Genomic DNA, 23,092 nt, shown 5'->3' on the forward strand with positions numbered 1-23,092 from the left:
TCCAACATGAGTGATTGTATGAGTGTCTTTTTATGAATCTCTTGTCTAATCAGTTATTTTTGGAGTTATACTGACACGCAGAGGTGAGTTGCAGAATTAATGCAAAAATGGATTTAGTTTTTCCATTGAAAATGGTCACTAATGTGCAGTTTTACTGGTGGTACTGAGGACAATGAATCCTTTTTTTTTTTTTTTTTTACTCAATTTAATTTAATATATAAGATGCCAACATTTTTAGCAAAAAAATAATGCAAGGTCATTTTTACTTGATTAAACAGTACATATAAAAAACAATTCAAAGAAATAAAATGTCTTAACACTTGTCAAAGACCACAACAGAAACTGTTTGTAGAAATATTATACATATTTACACTGACTCTAAATAGACCTCCTATATAGTCTGTTTGAAATCAAATAACACCAGCCATTTGTGTTGTCACTGAAAACAGTGGATTTTTTCAAGGTTTACTTCTTTCCTCTAGTTTCCTCTTGCCTGAAATGGAGGTTCTCTTCTCTTCAGTGACAAAGATCAAACTCCTCTACCAGATGACAAGCCTGAAGAAAATTTAAAAACAACAACAGTAAATAGAAGTTATGTCCCATGTGTACCCCACTAAGTAAAATACTTTACTGGGATATTCTTGAAAAACAGGATCATTTGCTCAAAAGGCACCTGTCGTGATGATTTGGTCAGAGTTGCGGTTCGTAAGGATGAAGTCTCTGCATCCTCCAATCTCTGCAGGAGCACACGTGTGCGTGGCACATGACTCCATGACTGTCCCAGTCCAGCCTTCAAATGCCCATTCCCATCTCTGGTCACATGGTTTGTCACCTACAGTGTAAGATTTCACAGAACCAGAATTTATTTCAAAAGACATTTCAATATTCAGTCACACACTTAATGCAAATTAAATTAAAGTTGTGACAGATCAGGGTTGCCAGGGTTTTCCCGATAAAACCTGCTCAATTGCTACTCAAAATTAGCCCAATCACATTTCAAGGGGGGTCCCCCAGTAAAAGCGCATTCATTTTTGGTGGGGTACCACTGGTAAAATTTGCATTTTAGGGGTTAAATATCATGTTATCGGGGTTGCTTAAACCCGTGGACATGAAAAACAACCTGTGCAACAGTGTTAAAGTAGCCCAAATCTGCAGGAAGACCATGGACTTGGCCACACTGCGACAGATCTTGTGACTTCGATCCAAGTCAAATAAATTATTGGGGGGAAAATAAACAATCAGTTTTTAATTGGATGAAATACATTGACTGAATGTGAGCTTGCAGAAAAAAAGTATTTTTCCAATATTGCAACAAAATAAGAATATCTTTATGGATGTATTTTTCATTATGATCTAACGTGCACTTAAATTCACAAGGTGAATTTTCATTTTATGCCAACTTTAATTTTATCATCATTCACAAAAAGCAATTCCATATTATATTTTGAACAAAACAGGCAGTATTTATTCACATTAGACTTCTCCAGGCTTGTACCCACAATTTTGAAATTCAGTAATAATTCCACTTTTGTTTTGTTTGTAACAGGAAACAGAAAGGTGTTTACCAGCACAGCAATGTTGAAGTCTTTGGCGATCATCTTCAGCTCCCCAGCAACTTGCATCAGCAAAGACATACCTGATGCATAAGATGCTAATTAGAACAGAACATTATGAGTATTATGCGATATTGTAAACAAATACCCTCATTCTGTTTCCCTCCGAGCATGGATGAGAGCACAGCAGAGACTGAATCCACCATCAGCGCTTTGATTGAACCACCTCCGATAGACGCCTAGGGAACATTCAAGAGTTCTGCTACAAACAACCTCTTACATCAACAGACTTTTAAAAAAGAACAACACTTACCTTCTGAAGATCATTTGATCTCAAATTTTGAAGACATGCGAGTAAAGAGAAGACATCGAATACTCTGAACACCTTGATTTTCTGAAGTGCCTCCATCTATGTATTGAAAAGGAAAAACGTAACCTCTGTAGCACAGTGTGATATAATACTGTTTAAAAGAATCAGCTTTATGACACAAATGCTGTTCGTTTGGAATAGTTGCACTACTAATTAGTAAATTGTACTTTAATCACCTGCTCCTCCATATTGGGGGTCTTGGTTTGTAGCATCTGAAGCAGTCGGTTCGCACACATACCACTCTTTGTGTCGATGTAAAACACTGTCTGCTTCAGCTGGTGGGATATATTTACTGCAACACTAAAACACACCTACAAAGTGATCGAGAACACACAGAGCGTTATTGAACACTCGCCCATTTTCCCACCCAACCTTAACAGGTAATAAATCCAAGCTAGATTTTGACATTGTAGAGCAGGATCAAGAAACTGAGAAGAGTTTCCAGGACAAAAGATCACCTGTGTTTTCCCGCTCCCTGGACTACCTGTCAGCTCAGTTATTTCCCCCGTGTAGAGCCCAGAATCCAACAGCTTATCCAAACTGAAGACAAAACAGCATAGTTTTGCTCAGAGCTTGAATACAAAATACATAAACCTAATACCATTCAAAAGTTTGGGGTTGGTGAGGCTTTTATTATTATTATTATTTTGATAGAAGTCCATTATGTTCACCAAAGCTGTATTTGTTGATCAAAAATAAACTTAAAAATATATTTAATTTGAATATATTTTCAAATGTAATTTATTCAGCAGCCAATGATCATGATCCTTCAGAAATTAGTCTTATACGTTGAAGAAATTCTTATTTTTATGTTGTAAACAATTATTCTGCTTAACATTTTTGTAGAAATTGTGATATTTAATTTGTTCATGAATACAAAAGGACTATTTATTTAAAATAGAAACATAAATGTCTCTACTGTCACTTTTGATTTTGAAATGCATCCTGTAAATATTAATTTCTTTTAAAAAAAAAAAGACCCCAAACTTGTCAATTGTACAACCATATTATACTATGAATCCTCCACATATATGTTCAGGACCTGGGATTGCCAGTGGACAAGATTGCTGTGGCGCTCAAGAGTTCCTCATAGAGATCAGCTCCAGAGACGGGAAAAGCTGTGTATTGAGCCAAGAGCACACGTCGAACAGCTACTAGAGCCTGCAAGATAACATAGACAGGATTTAGTGTGCTAACTTTGTTTAGCTTAGTTACACAGTCTCTGTGATGGTTAGTGGTAAATAAAGGTGAGGCCTGCTTGAATATGCGTTGGCTGAAGTAAGAAATCTGGCACACTAAAAATGAAGTCGTTCCACATACCTTGTAAGACAATGAACACTTTTGTGCAAGTTCTTCTGGGTTACATGAGACAAAGTCTTCAACTGAAAGAATTAAACATGTATTATTACAAGGCCACAGGCAGTCATAGAGTAAAGAATACTTTATTCATTCCCATAAGAGACAGTGATTGATCAGCAACAGTACTTCAATGAACAGTCCTCTGATTTTTTATTCATGACGTTTCAAACTGCGCTGTTATTTTTTTTTTTTTTGGAACTCACTCAGGTCTTTTTTTTATACAACAACAGTTAATTGTCTGTCAAACTCAACTCAAATATTTTTTTGTGAAGAACAGACCAAAATTATTTCATTATTCAAGTATTTTTTTTCCCACCACAAAGGCAGTCGAGGCCAAAATAACATTGGTTGTTTGACAGGTTTCTGACATGAATTTCATTATCAAAGCTATCTTATGGCTCCAGAAGACTCATATTATGAATATATCTCATATTTCACATGGAAATCTTTAATGGTGCTTGTATGGGTTTCTTTAGTCAGTTATAAGACAACATAAAATGCTATATCTATTTTTAATTTGTGTTATCGATCATACTGTGAAGGATTAATTTGCATATTTTTCAACCTTTATCAAAAGGTTAAACTGAATCTTTTGGTAAAAACAACAGGCTTCTCTCTAGTTATGTATTATAGACTTCTCCAGTCATTTGGACCACTTTATGATTATAGTTATAAGGATACACGAATGAGAAGGGAAAAAAGAAGTGCCTGGAGAAATCATTTAGCACTGCAAAATTCCATTCAAAAAAAGAATTGCCCATTTTTTATTTCATGGTGACTTTAAAGACTGACAGATTTGATCACCATGATCTTTGGTTGTATGAACCGCTATGTGAAGAAAAACAACGTTATTTTGCGTTTAATGTGGTAAAAAATAGTTTGGGCTTTTTGGAATAATTTAGGATGAGTAAATAACTACAGAAGCATAGATTACACAATATACAGATATATAATGTCAACACAATAAAAAAGAACCCAAGTTAATTACACAGTAAATAAATCTAACATTAAAGTTAGAATTATTACATTTTTAAAAACATTTTTAATAAGATATTACTGTGGTACATGGTTTAATAATCTCCTACTATATAGTAACGTTACTTCTTGTTAGTGCAGTAAAGATTATATGAACTGAAGCTATATGTTGCTATTTGATGATCATTGTCAACACCTGTTTTGATATCCTCTGAATGTAAGGCCTTAATGAATTCCTCGTTTATTCCAGGGCAGATCCCTTCTCTCAAGATCACCATGACTCCCTAGACAGAGTTTAAGAACACAATCGACAGCAATGCTAATAAAAAGGAGATAACAAAAACGCTACGTTAAACATCTTAACAACAAAATGCTCGATCTTCTCACCAGATGGCTAGAAAACCCATCAACATACAAATATGTCCTTCACATCAGGGTTCTTCTGGGTGTCTTTACATATTATGAGACATCTTCATGACTTCATATTGCTGCCCGCCACATTTCAACACCAGTCAGCGAGCAGCGCAATTGACAGAAGAACCGTCCAATCACAGCCTCCGTCGTATTGCCTAGGCCAATGACAGGCTTTGCATTTGTGCTAAGCCCCGCCTCGCGTGATCGTGGCTTGCGTAGAGAAGTGAAAGTAAAGCGATTGGTTCTGCTGGTTCCAAAACACACATAGGAGACATCTGCAGTCAGTTTGTTTCCGTCAACCAGCAGCTCGCTATAGACGCAAAGGCAAAACAAAACCGTGTTTTGAGAATATAGTGCAGGTGCAAATAATGGGAAGGAGTGCTGTACACTCATATACCGCTGTTAGTTGTGTGTTTGTCGCTCAGGCCCGTTAGCCTCGAGTCTGTTAGCTTTAGCCGCCTGCAGCTGTCGTACACACGCACTCGCGGTGGCAAAATGGTGAGTTTGAGATTTCCAGCTTGTTTTACGTTAATCGCTTAACAGGTCGTATTTGTGTAGTTGGGAATGATTGCGTAACTACCTGGCCGCATAGCTGCTTGCGTTGCATGTTGCCAGATTGAGCTGTTTTTGTGGGAACAGTAATGATACGTGACGTTCAGATCAGAGCTCGTAGCTAACACAGGCAGCTAGATCTGTGTGTCAAAACATAGTATGTATTTACTGCATTTACAGGCGTCACAGACCCGTCAGTGATGCCCCACAAATACTTTCTAGTTCGCTCTCTGGAGTTTTGACTCGCAGCCGTCGTGTAGATGTGACCGCTGGATATGTGCTGCACACTATGAGAGATTCAGGCCGTCATGAAACATAACCGAGTGTAACGTTACCTGCCGGTGTTCTGTCCATTTGTCCTATCCTGTCAGATTTTGCTACTTCACATTAAAACAGTGGGTAGTACAATTCGACAACTAAAAATGCTACTGTAAAGTTATGGTTTATTAATATATACACCTATTACAACCCTAAACCTACTCTTAAAGCAATGCAAATACAGTAATTCTGTGTTATTTTCGCGGTTGTAGCTAAAAGGGATACAGCTACAGGAAACAACAATAAATATATATATTTTTCTATCTATTAGATTGTGTTTTTATAAAAGTCTACCCATAACCCAACCCTAAACATATTCTTACAGTAATGCAGATACATTAAATATCGTTCAGCATGAGAAAAAGGACGAAATATTGATGTGCGCATGCGCAGTAAACCCTGGTTGGAAAATCTGACGTGTAGGATAAAATGTCAGGACACCTGTTAGACCCATGACTGTAAAATTAGGGAAGCTAGTCCTAAGGAGTTTAACGGTTATGATCTCTATTTCTTCTTAATGATTCTGTTTTTTAAACGTTTCCTTTACAACTTATGAGTAAGACATTTTTGTACAAATAGTCTGTTGCCAGTTCTTCAGGCCATTTCTGGATTCAACGGATCAAGTATAGGAAATATCAAATCAGAAATACGATTTATGAATTTACATTTTTGTTAAAAAAAAGTTTGTTTACACAGACTGTTTATTGGCTTTTTTTTTTACACACTTTGTGATAATAAATACAATGTGCGTGGAGAAATAATTTAACACTTTAAGATTCCATAAAATAAAACGTATGAATCTTGATTTCGTGGTGAGTTTAAAAACTGACAGGCATGGTCACCATGATTTGAAGTTTTATGAACGGCTAAATGTTTTGTAATTTTACGATTCCTATTCTGTTTTACTTCTGCTTCACAGTTCCTTTACTACTAGGAATACATATTTGTAAAAATACTTTCCTCAACTGTCTGCTGTCAATTCTTGAGATCATGTATAGTTTTGACAGAGCAAATATAGGACCTAACAAACCAGAGATACTATTTATGAAATTCTCTTCAATGTCTGTTTTGTTTAATGTCATTTCACAGACCTTTAGAGGTGGCATATATGAAATTCAAGAGTTGGCCATAATTATATAAACTATATAATTATATAAAATATAGGCCTAGATACCAAAGTGCAGTAAACGGTAAAACTATATTACGTTACAACCCAGTGTGTTTTTGATTACAATAATACATTTAAACAATATGATAAAATGGTATAGTAAAAATTTTACAGTATCAAGAGGAGTAATGGACTTTTTTTGAGTGAAAATCTCTGGAAGCAGCTGTCCCCGGAAAACTTGCACATTCAAGTTGCAAAATGCATGGAAAAAATAATGAAATATAAATAAGGTGGATAGTGCAGCAACTAAGTTCCAGAAGTAAAAACCCAATTCATTCAGTTGTAATATTACAACTGCTATTGTAATACAGGGTTGTTAATATGATTCTACTGAAACCATCAGTCCGCATTATTTGAAGTTGTTTTTAAAAAATCATACTCAACATAAGAATTCCTCTTGAAAAACGACATTATCCATGATTCTGCAGAGAAATTTCCACTAATCAGAGAATCACGATAAGCAAGTGGCATAATGCACAAACAAGTAGGACTGGGCGATATATCGAATATTAGCGATAATATCGCAATCATTTTGACGACGATGTAAAATTAGAAAATATCGGGATTACAGAATATTTCAAATTCAAGCATACTTTCCCCAACGAACGTGCCGAACATCCAAAAAAGGAACATGTAACTGCGGGGTGCTAAACGCCTCTACTACGAGAGCTTTCAAGAGAGCGGTTGCCAAATAACAAGAGTTTAAATCCCCGTATCAGAGCTTCGCTGTTACAATGATACATTTTCTGACCAGTGTTTGATTACTTGCTCACTCCCCATTGCAGAAGCGCCATCGACGATGATCTGAAAACACTAACAAGCTGGAGTTTAGCGATCTAAATGAAAGCATCATTCAGCCGGTCTGTTTTGTCATGAGATCTCGACTGTATTGTTTGCGATTGTGATCGCTGAATAAATGCACTTACTCGACCGCTGATGTTTGAATAGAGAAACAGAGACTATGTCCGTTTGGAATTGCTATTAGGGAATTTCACTGTTATATTTACCAGTTTTCATAAGACAGAGAGAGTGCAAAAGTCTTTGGTATTCATTTATATACATTTATATATAAGAAATAGCTATGTGCTTCAGCAACTAGCTCCCCATTTAAGAGGGTTTTTAGTGTCAGTAGGAACATAGTTTCATGCCACAGAGTTTCTCTTAAAACCGCAGACAGTTGACAGACTTGTGTTCTTAGCTTAAAAACTTCTAAATTGCTTGCACTAAAAAGTTGACAATGTACTTTCTGTACTTGTGTTGCACTACTTGAGTTACATACAGGCCTACATGTGTTCATTGAATAAAAAGCGTGATAAAAAAGTTTTTTTTTTAACTGCGTAAATTAGCTGTTTAATTTTTTTTATGGGCAAAAGAAAATCATGTTTTTATTATTATTTAAATGCAAATGCAAACATATTGCGATATATATCGAATATCGTAAAAAATTGTACAATATCGAGATTATGTTGATATGATACAATATGAGATATTATGTTGACCTAAAAAATATCAGAACAAAATATTTTTTGTTTACTGAACACAAGGCCTATTATCTAGAAGCATGCACAATTTTAAAGTGAAAAGATCTACATTTAACCCAGTCAAAGTACGTACACACACACCATCATTTATGCTGCGGCGCCCGGGGAGCATTTGGGGTTTCGGTGCCTTTCTCAAGTACACCTTGTTAAGATAGGAGACCCAGTGAAACGCAGGAGACGAGAGATCCAATCGCGGTATGGGTTTTAATGGGTAATCCAAAGAGAACTCAACAAGCCGGGGTCAAAACCATAAATCCATCCAACAAATAAACGAACGGGAACAGGAACTCGAAAGACGAAGAAACTGGGTGACGGAAGGAAAGGACTCATCAAAACAATTGGAAACAGACCGGATTATATAGGCAGGGTAATGACTATCAAGTGAAGATACCTGAGTGCAATTAACAGGAGTGCAATTACTGTGATGAAGGGACAAGGCTTTGTGGGAAATGTAGTGCCTGCGGTGAGGTGCCTATGGGGAAGTGAGACCACTAGTGGAGACTCAGGGAAACAGAGACCGGACAGCGTGACACCTAAGTCGTGGTATTGCCGGCCTGAGTTTCGAACCCACAACCCTAGGGTTAGGAGTCAAACTCTCTAACCACTAAGCCATGACTTTATATCATTCAAATAGTCTAAATAAATAAAAGACCATAACATGGGTCAAATAACTTTTTTTTTATTATTGAAAGTTTGTGTCCAAAGCACAAAGAAATACCAAGTCTTGTATATTAACTTCTTTACTCAAAGCATTTTACACTGAACTCAACACATGGTACATAATGCATGTTAAATAAATCCAGTGTTAATTATACCTTAATAGGTTAGCAGTCTTGTGGCATAAAGTCACATGTATTTAACATTTGTGTTTGTTTTTAAAGGAACTATTACGTGAAAATTACTATATTGCGTATTTTAACATTAACCTAATCCACTGGGCAAAGTTTTGTCCAGTGGACGTCTTTTTATGTCTTTGCAGACGTTGAAAAGACGTCCACTGAGGAGACAGAATGTTTTTATGACGTCTTCTTTTTTTATGTCTTCTGTACGTCCGATATAGACGTCCACAGATCCTCATTACACGGTTCTGTGACTTTATTTCTGTCAGACATCTAGAGAAGCTCTTATTGAGAATTAACAGAGGTTTAAATGTTGATACTTGATTCATTTGAAGTCACCATTGTGGTGGAAAGTGTTTGGTTTAGTTGGGATCTTGGTCCAGTTACTTTTTGTGTTAGCTTGTCTCTTGCTGTTGAAACTGTGTGTCATAAAACACTCTTATTCATGCCACAAGACTGCTAACGTATTAAGGTATAATTAACACTGGATTTATTTAACATGCACTTATGTACCATGTGTTGAGTTCAGTGTAAAATGCATTGAGTAAAGAAGTTAATATAGAAGACTTGGTATGTCCTTGTGCTTTGGACACAAACTTTCAATAATAAAAAAAGTTATTTGACCCGTGTTATGGTATTTTATTTATTTAGACTATTTGAATAATATGAAGTCATGGCCTAGTGGTTAGAGCATTTGACTCCTAACTCTAAGGTTGTGGGTTTGAATCTCAGGCCGGCAATACCACCACTTAGGTGCCCTTGAGCAAGGCACTGAACCCCCAACTGCTCCCTGGGTGCCGCAGTATAAATGATGAACACTGCTCTGGGTGTGTGTGTGTGTGCACTTTGGATGGGTTAAATGTAGAGCTTGAATTCTGAGTATGGGTCACCATACTTGGCTGAATGTTTTTTCACTTTAAAATTGTGTATGCTTATAGATAATAGGCCTTGTGTTCAGTAAACAAAAATATTTTGTTCTGATATTTTTTAGGTTAACATGACTATTTATGTTGTGACAACTTGTGATATTAAGTTATTATTTTAAGTTGGTTGGACTTTAGTCCCCGTTTGTTAAGTTTACTCAAAAAAGCGCTTGCAATAAGTTGCCTTATTTTAAGTTGACGCAACTTTTTTTATTTTTTTATTTTTTTTACAGTGTATTGATATTGTGCGAAAGTCAGAAACAAGACTTAGAATCAAGATCTGCCGTTGACTGGTATTTTAGGTGCACATAGATGTCTTGATGACTCTAAAGCAAGTTGTGAAACTTCACAGTTCAGCTCTTGTCATACATATAAGTGAAGAGAGAACAAATAATGAACTAATAAGACCCAAATATTGACTTGGAGCCATATGTTAGTGCTTAGCAAACCTTTGTGCCTTACAGGTAAGATTAAGAACACAAACCGGTTCTTATTCAGAAGATGTCAGACGTTAATTAGAATTTACTGGCGTGTGATTCAGTGCTTGTGAATTCAGTGCCAGTGTTGATGTGAGGGAAAGTTTGCCTAAGCTTGAGGGATGACTTTTCTCTCTCGTTGCAGGTTTTGTTGTTGAATCCACTGGACAATCTAAAGATCTACATAAGTAACCGTCCACCGCTGGTCATTTTTATGGTCAGCGTCAGCGCTGTGGCTATCGCTTTCCTCACTATAGGATACTTCTTTAAGATCAAGGAAATCAAATCACCTGAAATGACTGAGGTAGGAAATGCCTTGGTTTAGCTCAAATGTTTAAGTTGTGAATACTTGAGAATGTAATGGTTAATGATAAGTAAACAGGTGTTATTTTAGTTTTATTTTACACTATTCTATTTTTTATTGCTATTTTAAATTAATGTTGTATATTTTCAATTTTAATCATAGTTACAATTTTAGTAAGTTTTTATTTTATATAGCTTTAATTTATTTTCATTTTAAGTTTTAGTCATATTTTTTATTAATTTAATAGATTTATTTATTTCTACATTTATTTCAGTCATTTATCAGCTATATTTCTATTTTTTTATTGTATTCTTTTTATTTATTTATATTTATTTTAGAGTTTAATAAAATCTCCCTCTCTCTCTCTATTTAAATTGAGTTATCATAAATGATTTCTACTATTAGAAGTTTGCAGTTCCTCGATGGGAATCTACATGTGTTTAAAAATTTAGAATGTATACAGCTATATCATTTAGTGGGGAAAGAATATTGAAATAATATTACATTTAAATAGAATATTTAATTTAAATTCTTTTTCATCTAATATTAGGTTATACTTTATTTCAACATTATTTAAATTATGACACACTGTTTTTAATAGTTTCAATTAATAATTACACTGTTGTAGACATACAGGTATGAAAATCATGTTCGTCTGGGCATTATTATTGGAAATCAATTATTATCAGGAAATCAACTTAACTTTGTAAACTTTTTTTTCTCTCTCTCTCTCTCTAGGATTGGAACACCTTTCTTCTCCGATTCAATGAGCTTGACTTTTGTATCTCAGAAAACGAGACCCTCAAGCACAGCTTGAACGAGTCCATCACTCCAGAGAGCACAGTGACCAGCAGTCAAACGCGATCCAGCACCCAGTCACCACCCCTGCTGGAGGACCCGGGGCCGATCAACATCTCTGTGGCAATCACATTGACCCTGGATCCACTGAGGCCATTTGGGGGCTACTCACGCAATATTACCCACCTCTATGCCAGTGTGCTTGGGCAGCAAGTTGGCCTATCAGGTATGTCTCTATTCTTTTTTAACCTGTATGTGTTTGTTGGAAATTTACCTTGGACGTGTGCTATCTGATAGCATACCTCCTCATGGCCAGTGATTCTGTCAGTTTTTCACATAGACCGTTTCCTAACTTGCATATTTACTAAACAATAAGAATTTTGCACTTCTTTGATCGGAAACTACCTGTTTTTTGATGTGTACAGCAATATTCGCCAGTGAGGAAAGACCATTAAACATACTCAAATCATAGATAAATCCTGACAGTAATAATGATAACGTATATTTAGCTTCTTCAGTTGAAATTGTGCCAAAATAAAATTGGTCTGGCTAACTTGTATGTGTGCATTAGAGAAAATGCATTTTCAAGATGCATATCAGTTAGAAACTCTTCCTTATGCTGTGTCTGTTGCATCATGAAATTGTGTTTGTACAGGTTTTACTTCAGGTTTTGTACAGGTTTTTACATTTTTATTTCAGTGTTGTAATTAGCAATTCTTTTTATTTGTTATTTGAAACAGATTTGTTACTTGACAGCATTGATTAAAGTTAAAGTCAAGATCAAGTTATCTGCATCTCCTGCCCTCCATAAAGCCACTCCCATAATAGGTTGTCACCTTTTACTCATATTAACTGTATAGCATGTGTGGAAGTCTCTAATACAATTATAAAGTAATTATTTCATCACTAATAAAACATTCAATGAGTAAATCCGGCTGTGTAGTAGTTTAATTATAATAATTTTACATTATTGCAGATTTTAAGTATCAATTCGGCTTAAAAAGATGCAATCTAATCGTGTTTACATGAAATAAGCCTGCTCCCGAGCAGGTTTAAGCTTACAGACCTGCTGTTGCTATGACAGGAACTCTGGGATAAGCTTTGAAGAACCAAATGATCCAAGATCATGCCAAATCATCAACAATCAAAACCAGCTAACAGAATTAGAGACATATGAAGCATGGGCCTCTGGTGTTTTGGCTGAAACAATGGTCTGTTGTTCACAAACGGATGGCATTGGGAGAGAGGCCGGAGATAAATACCCTCTAGATATCACTTGCAGGCACCTCTAAGCTCCCTTTGTTTTGCAGAACATGTTGACTCTGTGTGGGTGTGTGTTTGTGTCATTAAAGGCAGAGAGGCCCATGAAGAGATGAACATCACATTCACTCTGCCGGTAGCCTGGAACTCAGACGACTGCGTTCTGCATGGTCGCTGTGAGCAGATGGTCTTCAGCACCTGTATGACCATCACAGCAGCCAGCAATGTCTTCCCAGTCACATTGTAAGTGTCCAGAAGTCACCTTACATTTTTTGTGTATAGTTTAACTTCTAAATCAGGATGTCTGTTATTATCAGCAAATGCAAAACGGGTTTGGTCGGGTTCGGGCTTAATTTATATCATCTTACGCGGGCTCGGGCTTGCACTCCGGTTTGCGAGGTAAACGAGCGGTCATGTGATGTGTTTCGATTAGAGTGCGAAAATGGATGCTGAGTAAGTGTAACGGAGGCTTGCCTCTGGTGATTACGTTTTGGTTGCACCAGCAACTAAAGCAAAGTCTGAGGTGTGGAAAAGTTTTGACCATGTTTATAATGAGAATAATGATGCACCATCAATGAGCGCAGGAACGCGTTGAAGACATCTACAGTGGATTCAATCATTTTCCTCCACAAAAACATGTAGGCTTAGCCTAATCTCTGTGAGTAAAGGTTTTTCAAATGCTAAATAAATATTCATTGAGTCTTAAATGCATAATGTGGATAGAGTATATACGCTAATGTTGGCATTGTTATTTTATTAAATGTCAGCTGCTAGTGCGAAGCAAATTCGACGGAACCTTTATCTTAATTATGTTATTGCCAAATACCCATCTTAATAAAAATATCTTAATTTAATTTGTTAAAAAAGACTCGTTTTTATTGGTGCGTTGATCTTTTTTTAGGCTAAATGAGCCTAGGCCTATTTAGAGTGCTGAGATGTTACGATGTTACAGAGGACTTATTTTATTTCTTTATTCCAACTTCCAAGTGGTCTAGTATACGTTAGTTATGAATAAATTGTTAAAACATGTATAAATGACTCATACTTGACAAAAGGCAAAAGAGCTGTGTGTGCGCGCACATTTGAATAATGTCGGGCTGTAAACGGGTTCGGGCTTTTAAAAAGCTGTCAATCATAATTTACTTGTCGGGCTCGGGTCCTGTCGGGCCTAACTTTTAAGGCCCGATTACAGCTCTAATTTACTTGTGACAAAAACTGATTTGGCTTTATTAAAGTGTGTGCATGATCGCATTAAATAAATAGTCTAAATAAATAGTTCAGATTAACAAAGCACAAGGTTTTATCGGGGATTAAACGTGGAGTTATGCTCTGTATTCCAAACATGAAAACAAGCGTATGTGCACCAATAACTGCGCTTTGTATCTGCTGATTGCTGATCGAGATTTACATGCTTGGCCGACTGACCCTGTATACTCTCATTCATTTCATTCACGAACGAGATTCATTCAACTCTTTCACCTACGAGAAGATCGTATTCGTTCACTACATTCAACAAGTCACATGCTCCGTCACATCTTGAGTAACTCTTTTTGACAGGATGAAACAGTTTACGAGCTGCGCATGTGCTGCTAATAGCGCCGCGCTCGCGTGCTGCTGTGGGAGGAACTTCATTGAATGAGAAATGAGTCTTTTACGGTCTATGGTCAATGGATTACGTAAACGAGAATGATTCGTTCACCTAAAAGATTTGTTCACGAACGAACCATCATACAGGTCCTTCTCAAAAAATTAGCATATCATGAAAAGGTTCTCTAAACGATCTATTAACCTAATCATCTGAATCAACTAATTAACTCTAAACACCTGCAAAAGATTCCTGAGGCTTTTAAAAACTCCCAGCCTGGTTCATTACTCAAAACCGCAATCATGGGTAAGACTGCTGTCCAGAAGGCCATCATTGACACCCTCAAGCAAGAGGGTAAGACACAGAAAGAAATTTCTGAACGAACAGGCTGTTCCCAGAGTGCTGTATCAAGGCACCTCAGTGGGAAGTCTGTGGGAAGGAAAAAGTGTGGCAAAAAACGCTGCACAACAAGAAGAGGTGACCGGACCCGGAAGCAGTGGACTGAGTCTGGAGTAGAAACATCCAGAGCCACCGTGCACAGGCGTGTGCAGGAAATGGGCTACAGAGAAGCAGCACTGGACTGTTGCTCAGTGGTCCAAAGTACTTTTTTCGGATGAAAGCAAATTTTGCATGTCATTCGGAAATCAAGGTGCCAGAGTCTGGAGGAAGACTGGGGAGAAGGAAATGCCAAAATGCCTGAAGTCCAGTGTCAAGTACCCACAGTCAGTGATGGTCTGGGGTGCCATGTCAGCTGCTGGTGTTGGTCCACTGTGTTTTATCAAGGGCAGGGTCAGTGCAGCTAGTTATCAGGAGATTTTGGAGCACTTCATGCTTCCATCTGCTGAAAAGCTTTATGGAGATGAAGATTTCGTTTTTCAGCACGACCTGGCACCTGCTCACAGTGCCAAAACCACTGGTAAATGGTTTACTGACCATGGTATTACTGTGCTCAATTGGCCTACCAACTCTCCTGACCTGAACCCCATAGAGAATCTGTGGGATATTGTGAAGAGAAAGTTGAGAGACGCAAGACCCAACACTCTAGATGAGCTTAAGGCCGCTATCGAAGCATCCTGGGCCTCCATAACACCTCAGCAGTGCCACAGGCTGATTGCCTCCATGCCACGCCGCATTGAAGCAGTCATTTCTGCAAAAGGATTCCCGACCAAGTATTGAGTGCATAACTGAACATAATTATTTGAAGGTTGACTTTTTTGTGTTTAAAACACTTTTCTTTTATTGGTCGGATGAAATATGCTAATTTTTTGAGATAGGAATTTTGGGTTTTCATGAGCTGTATGCCAAAATCATCAGTATTAAAACAATAAAAGACCTGAAATATTTCAGTTGGTGTGCAATGAATCTAAAATATATGAAAGTTTAATTTTTATTATTACATTATGGAAAATAATGAACTTTATCACAATATGCAAATTTTTTGAGAAGGACCTGTATTGCAATTACCTATAGCCTATATCTATAAGGTTACGATACAAAGGTCTAAGTAGCAACGTAACTTCCGTGATGTCCCCGATGGGCGGGTCAAGAAATTTTACTTTATTTGCGGGGTGGGCTGGGGCGGGCCAAATAATTTCATAAAAGCAGGACCCGCGGGTTGGAAAAAACCCAGAACTGCGCATTACTAGTACAGCTTAATCTTATCCTATTTTCCCTTACTATGTTTTTTTTGTAATTTGCCATATCAGATAATGTAGGTTTTCATCTCTGTATTTTCTCTGTAAATAAGACCTTAGAAATTAGTGTTTAAAGGGATTGTTCACCCAAAATTTAAAATTAGGTTTTAAAGGGGTCATATGATGATGCTAAAAAGAACATTATTTTGTGTATATGGTGTAATGCGTTGTGATTATGCAGTTTAATGTACAAAAAACACATTATTTTCCTCATAATGTACATGATTGTTGCTCCTCTATTCCTCACCTTTCTGAAACGCGTAGATTTTTACAAAGCTCATCGTTCTGAAAAGCGAGGTATATGCTGATGGCCAGCTATCCGGTGCTTTGTTATTGGGAGAATGCCTCAAGCGTGTATAATTATAATTATAATGACTTATACTGTCTTTTTACAAGTTGCGTTGCGTATCGCTCTGCATATACATAAAACCATGTCTGCATTTGTTATTGGAGAAACGTCAAACAACAAGCTCTACTCTACACTGCTCAAAACTCGCGTTTGAATCATCAGTGGCAAATCCTTTAAATATGTAAATGTACTTACAGGCTGTGAGTCAGAAGTGCCAGACTGTCCTTGCAAAGTTGGAACTGCCCCACTTTATAGAAACGGACAACAGCATTGTAGGTATACTCTCACAGGAAACTGTCCTCATCCTCTGTAAAATGCGCTGCACAATATTTGAGTTGAACTGTTCTGGAACAGTGTTTTGGAACAGCTTTCACAACAAAACGCACAGCTTCTCCACAACATGGCGACGGTAACGGTGAGAATAAAAGTTACACCTTCTTTCTTTGCGTGAACATTTGGGCAGCGTTATGCTAGGGCGGCTCAATTATGGCAAAAATCATAATCACGATTCAGTATTGTAATCACAATTATTTTACACGATTATGGGGGAGCCATATGACCAAATGTTTATATGAGTGATTTAAAGATAGTGATACATATCAAATATGTATTTACTGTCATTGAGGTTGGTATGACATCTACATTGTAGAGACCAGCGGAATTTCAAACAAACAAAAAGTCCTCAAAATTATTGAAAATAATTAAACTGTCAGTAATAAAAAAAAGCAAAGGACAAATACAATAGAATAAAAAGATACAAATAAACAAACTGTACTTTAATGTTTTTTATGCAAGTTTCAAACAATGATTTCCATTTATTCACTATACTAATAATAATTAATGTCTAATTTCAGTATTAGTTTGGCTCTAGTTTTGTATTTATTGCAGTTTATATGAAAACGTTCATGTAGCATGGTACAGCCTATTACAAAAATAATCAACTGTTAAATAAAATATAGCCCACTGTCAGTGTCACCGCACAAATCCAAATTACTGTTACACAAGTATTTTCAACTCTTTTCGTTGATTTATTACATGACTGACGAAGGAATACATGAATGATCACCAATCGCATTTTGACACATTTTTGTGTGTATTTAACGTTTAGGCACGCACCTTGAGCTAAATGATGACTTTACATGTCAGTGTTGTTTTCCATCTCTGAGCGCATATATCTTCCTGAGGAGCAGCTCAAGTTCTCTTTTACGCTTTTAAAAACATGAATAAATATACTTTGATAAATCAAGCACATCCCATTTTGCAAATATCACGTTACATAATTTTACTGATTTGCACGGGAAATTTGGCATTTATGGAGGAACAAAAGCACAGAGCTGCAAAAGGGGGCGGAATGGGGCGTAATACTAATTTTATCTAGATTATTGGATTTTCATAATCGTTGGAGGCCAAATTTAAATCAAACCATTTTTCTGATTTATTGCACAGCCCTACATTATGCAAATCTTCCCACGTAGTGATGTAGACATGTGGGGATGTGGTTGACTCTTAACTTTTATGAAGAATATCTCTTTGGATTTGCAACTTTACAGATCTTCTTTATGCACTTCAAAGAGAAAGGACAATCGAAATCGCATCATATGACCCCTTTAATTTACTCATTTTCAGGTCATCCAATATGTAGATTTTTCTTTAGTAGAACAGTAAAGAAAATTTCTAGTTTACACCTTGGTCTTTTGTGATTTATAAAATGCAAGTCAATTGCTTCTGGCACTTTTAAGTCAAAACAGCATATATTGGCAAGACAAAATGAATACCTGTTTTGATCTGTTTTGATGTCTGATGAAGCAAAATGATTGACCTGTGCAAGAAACTGAACATCAACTGTAATCCATAGCCTTCGCATTTTAGGGGCTAAATATCATGTTTTTGGGAATCGTCTGTGATTTTTGAACGCGATTTTGTGTAGATTGTCAGTGAACAATGGCTCTGTGTGGTAAATGCTACTCCATCTGAACCAGTGTTACCAAATCAGTGGTTGTTTTTCATGTCCGCTGGTTTAAGCGACCCCAATAATGTGATATGTAGCACCTAAAATGCAAATTTTACCAAGGGAACCTTACAAAAAAACTTACTTTATCCCCAGGACTTAAATCTTTTATCAGTGAACCCCCTCGAAACTGATTGGGCTAGTTTTGAGACGCAGTTAGACAGGTTTTGTTTTGAAAACCTGGCAACCCTGATCTGAACGCACATGCTGGAGATTTACTACTACCGTATTTTCCGGACTATAAGTCGCACTTTTTTTCATAGTTTGGCTGGTCCTGCGACTTATAGTCCGGTGCGACTTATTTATCAAAATTAATTTGACATGAACCAAGAGAAATGAACTAACAGAAAACATTACCGCCTACAGCCACGAGAGGGTGCTCTATGCTGCCAGAGATGCTGCACAGTGCTCATTTAGTCTACACTGAAGACATAGAGCGCCATCTCGCGGCTGTAGATGGTAATGTTTGCTCTTGGTTCTTGGGTCTAAATAAATGCGACTTATAGTCCGGTGCGACTTATATATGTTTTTTTTTCCTCATCATGACGTATTTTTGGACTGATGCGACTTATATATTATAAATATATTTACTGATAAGATGTGCATGAAAATCTAATTCGATCTTTTGCACAGCCTTAATGCAAATTTGTGTAACATAACTAATACTAGTTTTTTTTAAGGGTTCTAATTGAATTTTCCTTCATCTAGAACGAGTAATTCATACCTTGTTTTGAAAATCCTCTGCAGACAGCCGCCTCACTGTGTCCCAGAGACCTACAGTAATGCCACATCCTGGTACAAGATTTTTACTACAGCACGAGATTCAGATACGAAGTACACACAGGAGTACAACCCATTCTGGTGTTACAAAGGTGCCATTGGGAAGGTGTATCACACACTGAATCCCAAGCTAACTGTCATCGTTCCAGATGTGAGTGTTGACAGTAACCGATTTGTGTGTGTGCGTGTGTTTGTGTGTTTTTAAATGCCTTGTGAAAGTACAGCACTAATAGCAGGCAAAACACCCTAGCAACACACAAGCATATAGGTCCCGTTTTTACCTGGTATTAGGATACGCTTTTCTGATCACAAGTGGTCTGCTGAGATCTATTACTGTTTACACCTGGTCTTAATGTGTTTTAAATGGGTCTTTTGCGTCCACATGTTTGGATTTTGTCTAGGCCTTCTGCACTTTTTTCATTTTGCATTTCACATTTCTTCACAGGACTACCAGCTAAATGAAAGGGAAACTAGTAGTGAATCATAATCTGTGTGTTGTCCACTTGAATGTGGGCAAATTTCAGAGCAACATTTTGAACAATAAGCTGAGAAAATAGTGTTTTTGTCAAAGACCATGTCTGGATTGGATTCAGAATGATGATCAAAACAGATGTAGTAGATGTGCTAGAAGCTAGCACAATCCTATTCCACTTCCTGGGTCGACATTTCATTCAGGAAGGTTAAACGTTTGATGATCACGTTATTTACATATGTATCTGCTTACATATTTGATTGTTTCTGCTTCTTCTTCACTTAGTTTTGATCCAGACATGGAGTTCTCTTTTAGAAAATGTGTAATAGCGTCTCCTACAGTATAACAGTGAAAACCCAGAAAGCCACTTGTGATTGGATCAATGAAAACCCATTATAATACCAGTAAACAGGGCCATCTGTAACCATATGGGTAATGTTCACGAATAGTTACTTTATCACTTTCAGTTACTATACAGAATATGAACTATATTGTTATTATTATAGTTGCACATTTTAACAGATGCAAGTTGTGTTGTGCAGGTTGTCATATTCTCACTATAATTCAAGTGCACTCTCTTTCCTGATAGGACGATCGCTCTCTCATTAACCTGCACCTCATGCACACCAGCTACTTCCTGTTTGTGATGGTCATCACAATGTTCTGCTATGCAGTCATCAAGGGCAGGCCTGGCAAAGTTCGACAGAACAACCCAGATTTCTGTCAAGAAAAGGTACGACTTGGTTTATGGTCATCCAGCTCCCAACAAACGTGTACAAGTTGAATGCTAAAAGTGCCTTTTTATTTGCACAGGTGGCCTTGTCTGCAGGATAAATGGGGGTGAAGGTGAACATCTGAACTGAAGCATATTGCAAAGGGAAGTGAGAAAACTACATGTTGCCTACTGAACCCAAGAGAAGGGTGCAAAAAAAGAAAAAAAGCTCTGTGAATGCATTACTCTGCAATGTTGGGTCACTCCAACCAAAGACTTTTAAGTGCCTGTATCTACTGTGTAAATAATGATAGGACTCTAAAATTCAGTACAGAAGCAGTCTGCCTGAGCTTCCCCCTGCACCCTGTGCCATCCTGTAAATGTTCAGTATATCCAGTATCAACAGAGGACAGTGTTTGGCTACAATGTTCCGATGGGGAATATCACCTCTTTCACGCTCGCTCTTTGTGTTCTTGATCAGATCACTTCCTATGACATTTGATTGCTCTGGAGGTGACCTTTGCCTTGTCATTCCTCTTGTGTCTTTGTCTTAACCGACCCTTTCATAAGTGGCCATTGCAGATTCTGCAGTGGCATTTCTTTTGAGGATGGGCAGATGTGTGGATCTCTGCCATGTATCATGATCAACCTGCTGGTCATGATCTTTGGACGAGTTCCACTAGAGATGACCGCAGGCTTCTGTACGACATCCTTCTTTTATCATCGAACACATGCTGGTTTTATTGTGAACGTGTCTAAATGAGATGCAACAAGTGGAAGTTGGCACAGCACTTGAACAAATTCCTTTTAAAAGCAAATAAAAACACAAACATATCTTACTCAGAATGTCACCGTGTTATTGAGTCAAGATAAAATGCCTGTTCTTTGATCAATGGATTTTCGTGTTGAAATCTAAATGAATGCAATGATTAATGGCTTTGGGCTTCATGTCTCGGTTTCTGGACCCTTCAAATGAATGTATTTATAAAATCAGCAAATTAACAGCAGTGATGCAGCATCAGTCTCTTGTACATTTAACATTGTAGTTTAAAAAAATGTAAATCATTATTGTAGATTTTTTTTGGTAATCATTACGTTCCAGTTTAGTTTTTTACAAAACCATTTCTACCTTCGCCCATTGTGTTTCTTGCCTTTTTATTGTATTGTTTTAATGCCTTGTTTGATACTCAAGCAATGCCTCTGTTTCGTTTTAATCTTGGTGCAATATCTGACCTGTCTTTTTGCATCCCAACCTTATTTAGTTACTCTTATTATCATTTAGGTTTTCATTTCCACCTAATGAAGTGCATATCATGCGTCATATCGCATGAGACGTATTACGAGAGAGTGCTTCCCTCCATTCTGTCTAGTTGCATTTAACCTACAAAGTTTCACTGCTCTTTATCGACAAACCCATTTTCCCATCATGCCTTGCTTAATTACGGCCCTCTTAAGCTGCATCAGTCACGGTTCATCAGCACTCCCCTTCTTTTGCCGTATATTAAAGGCCATAATAAACAAGCATCCAACCACTAATGTGCCTTTGCACTGTCTCGCCCATGTTCGCCCCACACCGTCTTTGCCCAGTTTCCTCCATCGGTTCAACCTGCTGTATTCATTTTGAGCATGTACTGCTCACATTGACTTCCTTCCCATTTCATATCCAACTGGCAGTCGAAACTGCAGTAACGGTTGGGAAAGAGTGGAATTCATTTGTGCTTTTTCTTTTGATGCATAAGAGCAAACACTTGTTTGTTTTACTCACCAAACCATCCAACAATAACTAGTTTGATAGAATTTAGAGTTAAAAAAATGCTATATGATGCTTTGAAACTTCTTTGAATGGCAATATCTTGCATTAGGGATGTTTATTTGTACGTTCGACTGATGCGTTTGTGCTTTTTTTGAGACCTTTGATCACGTCTAGTTTCTCTTTGGGATCGTGAGATGAGATCAAACCATTCTGGTGGCTGTAGGAGCCTTTCTGATAGCGAGAGCATTCTGCTTCATAATGCATAATTTCTGCGCTCATTAAAGTTGGCCTTTCAGTGCTGCTGGAGGACAATGTAAAATGACAGCAAATTCCACGGATGCTGCCTGATGCTTAGATCATATTGATCTTCCCACTCGTCCTTCCTTTGGGCTCGTAGCATTTGAGTGAAGTGTATTTGTAAGTGGTAGAAGGTTCTTTCCTTGTCTGAAATTGCGGCGCTAACTCTCGCCGGTTTCCTTGTGTCAGTGAGAGACGTCGCGAGCCCTTCAACTCGTCATGATGCATGATTGTAAATGTTCTACCTGCTGACCTGTTTGTATGAGAACAATCCTTCTGTTTTTGTCTGTTTGTAAGATATTGTAGGCACATGCTTTGCTGAATAAAATCTGAGAAAACTGACTTTGTGTTGTTGGTGTTTTGTCTTAATAAAGGACAATTTCATGGTTCAGTTTTTTCTTGCTTCATGATATCACTAATTTAATCTCAAATTGTTATTTGACTCTAATCTTACAGATCAAGGTTAATAATAAAACAATGTAACATCCATTAGTGGAAAATGGAAAGCAAGATATTCTCTGTTTGCTTTAGAACAAGTCAGGAATTGAACTGGTTGGTTTTGTGTGGAGGGCATGACGGATGCATTCTATTC

The 23,092-nt window shown here is 37.2% G+C and overlaps 2 protein-coding genes across 3 annotated transcripts; one reads left to right on the forward strand and one right to left on the reverse strand.

Annotated features, from left to right (window-relative positions):
- Positions 1 to 237: 237 nt before the first annotated feature.
- rad51d (RAD51 paralog D) lies at positions 238 to 4,774 on the reverse strand. The gene is given in 12 exon segments (XM_059549931.1): positions 238 to 519; positions 521 to 555; positions 674 to 832; positions 1,566 to 1,636; positions 1,702 to 1,792; positions 1,867 to 1,962; positions 2,100 to 2,234; positions 2,382 to 2,463; positions 2,966 to 3,084; positions 3,244 to 3,305; positions 4,454 to 4,576; positions 4,673 to 4,774. Coding segments are annotated over 11 exon segments (993 nt in total). The 5' UTR covers positions 4,536 to 4,576; positions 4,673 to 4,774; the 3' UTR covers positions 238 to 458.
- A 165-nt stretch (positions 4,775 to 4,939) lies between these two features.
- tmem248 (transmembrane protein 248) lies at positions 4,940 to 22,842 on the forward strand. 2 transcript variants are annotated; one of them, XM_059549932.1, is made up of 7 exons: positions 4,940 to 5,169; positions 10,634 to 10,792; positions 11,531 to 11,816; positions 12,943 to 13,093; positions 19,234 to 19,417; positions 20,328 to 20,471; positions 20,552 to 22,842. In XM_059549932.1, exons 1-7 carry the CDS (start codon positions 5,167 to 5,169, stop codon positions 20,570 to 20,572), a joined length of 948 nt encoding a protein of 315 aa, XP_059405915.1. In that variant the 5' UTR covers positions 4,940 to 5,166; the 3' UTR covers positions 20,573 to 22,842. The 2 variants fall into 2 exon arrangements, with proteins under 2 accessions (XP_059405915.1, XP_059405916.1); XM_059549933.1 differs by having other exon boundaries at positions 4,941 to 5,173.
- Positions 22,843 to 23,092: the final 250 nt, after the last annotated feature.

The sequence above is a fragment of the Carassius carassius genome, chromosome 5 (genome assembly GCF_963082965.1).
Source record: "Carassius carassius chromosome 5, fCarCar2.1, whole genome shotgun sequence".
Lineage (NCBI taxonomy): Eukaryota > Metazoa > Chordata > Actinopteri > Cypriniformes > Cyprinidae > Carassius > Carassius carassius.